We start from the raw sequence: 7,441 nt of genomic DNA on the forward strand, positions 1-7,441 counted from the left end.
GTCCAACTCGCACTTGACTGTTTTTTTTCATTGAAAACTAAAAGATAAAATTGGGATTTATTTAAGTAGTTAACGGAAATCCCATTTTGTAAAGACGATTGATAAATTTGAGACAATTTCAGTGATCTGTGATAAATTCCAATATTTTTATGTGTCACCAACATTTACAATTTATTTTCTGTCCGACTAAAGAGAAGCATTGATCTCAAGTGGAGATTTAATATAAAATAATAAACTAACAAGAAAAACACAAACGTTAAGTATTTTTATTAAGGCTTTTTTAAATAACCAAAATCATTTCTTTGATACAACAATAATTCTATCTCAATTAGAGTTATTTTAATACAGGATACTTCAAAGAACATATTAATAAAAATACAGTGATCGAAAATGGCAGGTGTAATTAACATTTAATCGTTAACTTTAAAACAAACGAAGACTTTTATAATTATAGATTTTATGCTGATTACTTTGATTCCCAGGCAAAAATACACTCAAGTTAAGGGTTAAATTTATCTTACATCGATATAGTATCATTAAATCATGGACACGAATAAAATGCTTGCAAACAGTATTAAAATTTATTTGCCCTTTTCTACAAGAATAACTTAGGTCATATAATTCATAAACACTTATAACCATTATTTATTCACTTACGTTACCTAAAATTCTAATTAAACTGACTTTGAATAGTATATGTGACAAACATTTAATTTTTTCAACAAAAAGAATTATTTAAATTTGATTGCTATTATCTCAAATCCATTTAAAAATATTAATTGCATACCATAATATTCGTAAAAAAGTGACGGTAGTAAAATTGGCACATAAATACCAGAAAAATATTACGTCAAATAAAAAGAATTTACAGTTACGTATCATGTTTTCAGTAATATTTCACTGTATCTGAGGGCACGGCAGTACCCCAGCCAAGTCTTATAAAAATAAAGTCCCGGTATTTCTGCTAAAAACTTGACATATAAACAATACATTTATCGTTCTTCTTCCGAACCTCCAACTTCTGGGAAGAAAAATGCAATGATTCTTTGTTTGAACAACTGTACAACCGGCTTCACAGTATCAGGGTGTAACGGATTTGTGCCACCGACGTGTGTGCTTGTGAAAGGGTTCTTGATCCACATTTGTAAAAAGACTTGCATCACCTTGGTTTGGGACATCTTAGAAGAATCCGAGAAACCACCTAGGAATAAAAAGAGGAGATTTTTTAAATAAGCACTAGGAATAAAAAAATCAGTCATGAACTAAGAGGTTTCGTACAATTAGGATGTATAACATACAGCTAGGTGATGGATGGAAAAATGAATAGACAGCGGAGCCTCAAAATAGGGTTTCATTTTAATCCTTCGGATAGGGAAGGATAGGCAAGGGTTAACTGCGACAATTCTCCAAAATTCGATAAAACACCAAAACCATTACTAAATTACATATTTCATGCCCATAATACTTAGTAAACGAAGGTCGTAAATCTACTTGAAAAAAATATATTTTGTAGAAAAAAGTTTTATCGTTTATTTAACATAACGTTAATTTCAGTAGACTACGTTTTTTCTTTTCATACTTCAAGCATAAGTTTGATCGTAAAGTAGCATAGCACCCTTTTATGAGGGAGTCCACATAAATAATCCTGAGAGAATTTACAGCTTTAGGCTAGACTGAAATACGTTTTAGCCGATTCAGACCCCTTTGACGTTTAAGGACGGTTCGAGGTCTAACGGAACGCAAAGGACATCGGCATTGAGACAAAAAAGCTAATTTCATATTCAATAAAACTATTTTCCTTTGTTTCGCTACTTAGCTACATTTTATAAGGGTTCTTTACCGAAAGAGTAAAAACGAACATTCTATGCCCGGCCCGGAGTCTTGTCTGTTCGTCTATTCATCTGTCCGCTACCAGTCTTTATCCCGTGAATCGTGATGGACAAATTCTTAAAATTTTGTATTTCTGCAGCAACTACAACAAAAAATAAAGATCAGAGCTGAGCAATATTTTGGTACGGTCTTAAGTAAGTTGGTGGGTGACAAGTAAATTTAATGATGGCTACCCACAAGTATATGTCTCCCAACCGATTTGATTTTTTTAGCCTCTTTTTTACGTAATCCTCAGAAACACGAGTCCGACTAGCATTATACCGGGTATTTTACAGTGGGATGCGTTGAAAGTGAGGGTTCAGCATACATAAAACCTACCTGCATACATAAACCCAAGCATGTATAACACATACGCAGTGTCAGCCTATTCAAAGGTTGTAGGATCGAATCCCGGCAACGGAAACTTAATAAAAATTATGAAGGAAAATGTCATAGAAAAACCGACACATTTAAGATTTTTTTAAGTTAAATAGTCACACCAGAGACCCAAGGTTAAATCATACAGTCAACGGATAAAGAGAGTCATAAAGAATTTGACTCTATAATACATGGACATCTTAATATGTTCCTATTTATGAAATATCTTTTCGTAACATTAGTTAATACTCCTCCAAAACGGCTGGACCGATTTATATGAAATTTAATAAGGACATTCATTAGGTCTGAGAATCGACTACTATCTACTTATATTATTCATACCCCCAAAGTGATAAGGGTTGTTCATGACCAACATTTTTTTATTCGTATGAAATGTCTTCTGAACATCAGGAATTTAAAATTAATATGGCATAACAAAGTTTCCCGGGCCAGCTACGAAATAATGAAATAACTCGTCATATTATTTGTCCATGATGGTTTCCTAAACTACTATACCGATTTTAATCTTATTTGCAAACCGTGTGCACTTTGATTTTATTTGAAACATAAAATAGCTCGATATAATATTTTTTTGTGTGTTTGTCTGTATTGTTACCACAGTACGAGGTACGAGGTTTGCCGGGTCAGCTTTTAGAATATATTATACTACTTGCTTTTTCCCGCGACTTCGTCCGCGTTGTAAGTAGGAGGATAGGTTATAGATAAATAATTGTCAAATAATTAATCATCATCCTAGCTTTGTCCCAACTATGTTACGGTCGGTTTCCAGTCTAACCAGATTCAGCTAAGTACCAGTGTTTTATAAGGAGTGACTATAAATTTACCATGTTTATTCTCTTAAAGTTAGACAACCTTTAAGAGAATAAAGAAACAGTCTGACAGTCTCACCTCCAGAATCACGTTTTTGCCTCTTGGGTTGCCTTCCTCGATCATCATTGACCACAATTGTATCATTTGGTAGCATAAATACCAGTATAGTAAATGATTTGTTATTGATCTGAAAGAAAAACAATCTATATATATAAAAATGAAATGCTGTTCGTTAGTCTCACTAAAACTCGAAAACGGCTGAACCGATTTGGCTTTTTTTAGTCTCGAAGTATTCGTAGAAGTCCAGGAAAGGTTTAAACGGTGAGAAAACTCGAAAAAAATGCGGAAAAGACGAAAAAAATAACAAATTTAATTTACTAAGGTAAAGGCACCATATTTCGATATTGTAAAAAAAACGGTCTTATCAAAGCAAGGTCTTATTTAATTAATCAAGCTATTTTTTTAATAATTTATGTACACACACAAATAGTCTTACAATTAATGATGGCTTTAGTATGTGTAGGTTTTCTAATAATCGCTCAGTTTAAGGCTAGCAAATTTAGTATGAAACATGCATTCAAGTAGCTACTTGAATGCATATTTCATACTAAATTTGCTAAATAGTGTTTAAGATGATAGTTTTATATTGTGTGAGTTTTTGTTTCGTTTAAAATATTATGAGGTTTATATTTTTTATCGAAAACACTTAACTCTTGAGTATTTCTTCACGAATTGAGGAGAAAATTAAGTTTTTAAATACCGAGCCTTTTTAAATACTAAGATTGATTTAAAATCCAAAGACAATAAAGAGATTTGCCTTTCTCCTTTCCTAAATATTTTTTACACTCAGAATTAGGAACAAAATGCATTGGAATTAGAATTTTTAAATCGGAATAATGCGCCTCAGACTTCTTTATAATTTACACTATTTAACATTTTTTTATCTTTTATACAGTCAATCTGTGAATATATTTCAAAATTAAGATAAATAACACTTCTAATAAAAATTGCCAATTCTACAGAAAGGTATCTTAAACGCTCAATTTATGTTCTTTTAAGTTATAATGAAAACACCGCGGAATTAGGTGCCTTTACCTTACTTTCATGTCAAACATTTGACATATTTTGATGTCTGTCATAGTTTGAAAAATAAATTAAAAGAAGTCTTTATTGTTTTATATATTGTCATAAAGCCTACGTAGTGGCCAGCGGACCAGTCACTTAAATTTTACTTGATCAGGTAACTTCGCAATAAAACTATAACCATGACTAAAAAAGGTAAATCTTTCCCAACGTTTCAAAGGAGCTAAAATATGGAGGATCATAAAGTCCCAAGAATCTATCGAAGAGCGTCAGGAGAGAGTTGATGCAGTTCGGTAACATCAGGCTGCAACTCGCTCCGTAGCGTTAATTGCGTTTCATATCTCAGCGTATCTACGCATCTGCTTCTAGATCTGTAGAGGCAAGTGCAGAACATGCGCGACAGTCCGCTGATCGTGAACGTCACGCATTGTATCGCGAGTCGGAGACGTTTACTGATAGAAAATTATGCTTGAGTTCTCAGCGAATTTGCATATCTACTAATAAGTCTTCTGAAACAAGCGATGAACGTGATGGTCAACAGTTTGACCGAGATAAACATAAATTGTACCGAAAACTCACACACTAAAATATTCATAATCAATTAGAAAATCAGAAAGAAAGAATAACTGGAGAACGGCATTAAGAGACAGAAAAAGAGCGCAACGAACATTTGAATTCTGATCGCCTTCGACATTCTTTGAACAATGTCGAAATCATCTGACATAACGTATCGGATGTGTCTCAAAATGTTGCCGCAAGGCATAGCGGCCTTTCTTAGGTTGATAAGAAACGGAGTGCATTTTCCTATACTCCTATGATTGACTGCGCTACAGATTCCGACATCAGATATGGTTCGGTATATATTATGAAGGTGTTAAATGGCAAAAAGAAACAAACGGTATGTTCTTCTCAGTTGGGAAAGTACGTATTGAAATATTAAAAAATCCTTCAGAAATATTAAGACTGCTAAGCGGTGACCATTCACATTCCTTCTTTTGGTGCAACAGATTTAAGAAGGCCGATTTATGCTGACATTGAATGTGCAAGCCCAAGTTTACCACCTTATTGGTCATGATTGCCTAAAAATTAACCAAAGGTTTTATAAATATATTTCGTATCGAATTATCATGATCAGAAACAACACGAGAAAATGACCCACCGGCTCATATTTCTGACCGGCAGAAGCACGCGATCGGTGAGTAAAGGATTGAAACACTCTAACATCATCTTGAGGACTTGCTGCCACGTCCCCACGCTATTAGACTATTTTGTTTGGGTATATACAGTGTGTATGAAAACCCCTGTCCAATCTTTGAAGGAAAAGTGACTTGCCAGAGGTGCAAAAAAAATAACATGACTTTCTATTAGTATAAGAATTTTCGAAATCGGTTCAGCATATGTTGAGATTATCCCCCCAATGTCACAGACTCACAAATTTTACCTCTATGATATTATTTAAAAAACATTCCTTAAGTTTAATTTTTCCTATATGCACGCACATAACCTACACATACCTACTTGTATTATAAAGCTGAAGAGTTTGTCACGCTTGAAGGCCCTAATCTCAGAGACTACTGAGCGGTATGAAAAAATATTTCAGTGTTAGTCCATTAACTCAGGAAGGCAATAGGATATATATCTACTATCAATCTATGATTAATAGGAGCAGATCAGTAATGAAATATGTTACAACTAAGGGCAGAAACGCAAAAAACTAATCCGATTTAAAAAAATCCTAAGTTATATTTTCTAACCACGCGGACGTAGTCGCGGGTAACAGCTAGTGATATATAAGGATAAGCTTTTATCTACTACAATCACGAAAAACATAAGGAATCTATCAGAAATTTAGATTTTTAGTATTCGTTACTATTGTGTGAAATATATATCTAATCATATTATACATGTTCTGTAAAAAAAACAACTGATTAGCTGTCACAGTTCACGAGATACAGACTTGTAACAGATAGACGGATACCGGAGTCTTAGTTATAAACTCTATGGGCACCCTTTATTGTAAATTTTATATATTTCTGTCCCTCCTTCACTCTATGGTAACTTATTGAACTTAGAACTGCCTTAACACTAAACGCATTTATTAATTAAGTATGTTTAATAAAAATGTATTCTCATTAAAAATTAATTTCATAAAAGCATATTATAATAAACTTAGAATACCATTAACTAATAATACCAATTATTTTAGTTTTCCTCTAACCACAAAAAGTTAGTAAAAATATTTTAAAATAAAAACCTCAATTTGTTCAGCCATTCCTCCTGTCAAATGTAAAGACGAACTAACACCGATACAGATTAAATAAATGAAATAAGAAATGATAGTTAAATGTACTAGTGACATTATAAAATCGGTCTTTAGATATTTTCTCTACAAAGTAAAGTGAATACTAAAGTCACAGCTTCTTCGTCTTATATATATTTCTTCGACTATTTACTTTGTTTTGGTTCTCGTAAACACATAATATTGAAATGTTTCCGCTAAACAAAATACACAATAGATTACTAACTGATTTCATTGAATAAACAGTCACTAAGAATCATTGCTGATTAACCTCACGTGTCATTATTTACGTTGAATCAAAGTAAGAAGTTGAAGTCAATATAACTAGTCGAGGTATCCGTAAAAATAGGAAGAATTTGCAAACTAAATTGCTTACTCATCAAATTTGTGACCGTGACAATATCGTGACCGTGATATGTGTATTCATTGTTGTAGTGGACAGTCAACAGGAATACCCACATCATTTGCGAAATTAACTGTTTAGCTATTACCATTCATGAGATACTGGTAACAGAGAGATAGGCAGATGAACGTACAGCGGTGAGTCAGAAATAAAGTTTAATGTTTAACCTTTTTATAAAGTTAAAAAAAAAATTGCTGAGACAGGATTCAAGGTGATACGAAAAACGAAATAAAATAATTCATAGTAGTTTTAAAAGAGAAAAACAAGAAACTAACTAACATCATTACATACTAATAAAGTGTCTGTAGACTTTCAGAGTTATAGTTAAGGCAACTTGCTCTAAATCTCAATCATTGATCGTAACCCAACTGACATTTAGAGCTCGCTACCGACCTTCATTTCTTACTTACCAAACTAGTACTAATTCGTACGACATTTTGTTTATAATTGCGTAACAAGAGTAAGGTGACATTATTACATGTTTGTGTAGTGTCATGCATTTATTTAAGCTAAGCCCTCATTATTTAATTAGAAGGTAATCTCAATCCCCAAACCTCCGTGTTTTATTTCTTATCTGT

General features: G+C 32.8%; 1 protein-coding gene across 1 annotated transcript; it reads right to left on the bottom strand.

Moving 5' to 3' along the window:
* Positions 1–411: 411 nt before the first annotated feature.
* On the bottom strand, positions 412–6,459 carry LOC113502009. The gene is made up of 3 exons (XM_026883364.1): positions 6,416–6,459; positions 3,157–3,265; positions 412–1,201 (listed from the first exon to the last, which is right to left on the bottom strand). Exons 1-3 carry the CDS (start codon positions 6,431–6,433, stop codon positions 993–995), a joined length of 336 nt encoding a protein of 111 aa, XP_026739165.1. The 5' UTR covers positions 6,434–6,459; the 3' UTR covers positions 412–992.
* Positions 6,460–7,441: the final 982 nt, after the last annotated feature.

Source organism: Trichoplusia ni, chromosome 16, assembly GCF_003590095.1.
Source record: "Trichoplusia ni isolate ovarian cell line Hi5 chromosome 16, tn1, whole genome shotgun sequence".
NCBI lineage: Eukaryota > Metazoa > Arthropoda > Insecta > Lepidoptera > Noctuidae > Trichoplusia > Trichoplusia ni.

Bases quoted from the DNA above. Each gene is read 5' to 3' on its own strand.
- LOC113502009 (XM_026883364.1), bottom strand. The intron at 1,202-3,156 runs GTGAGACTGTCA...TTTTATTCCTAG, and splicing joins GCAAAAACGTGATTCTGGAG to GTGGTTTCTCGGATTCTTCT.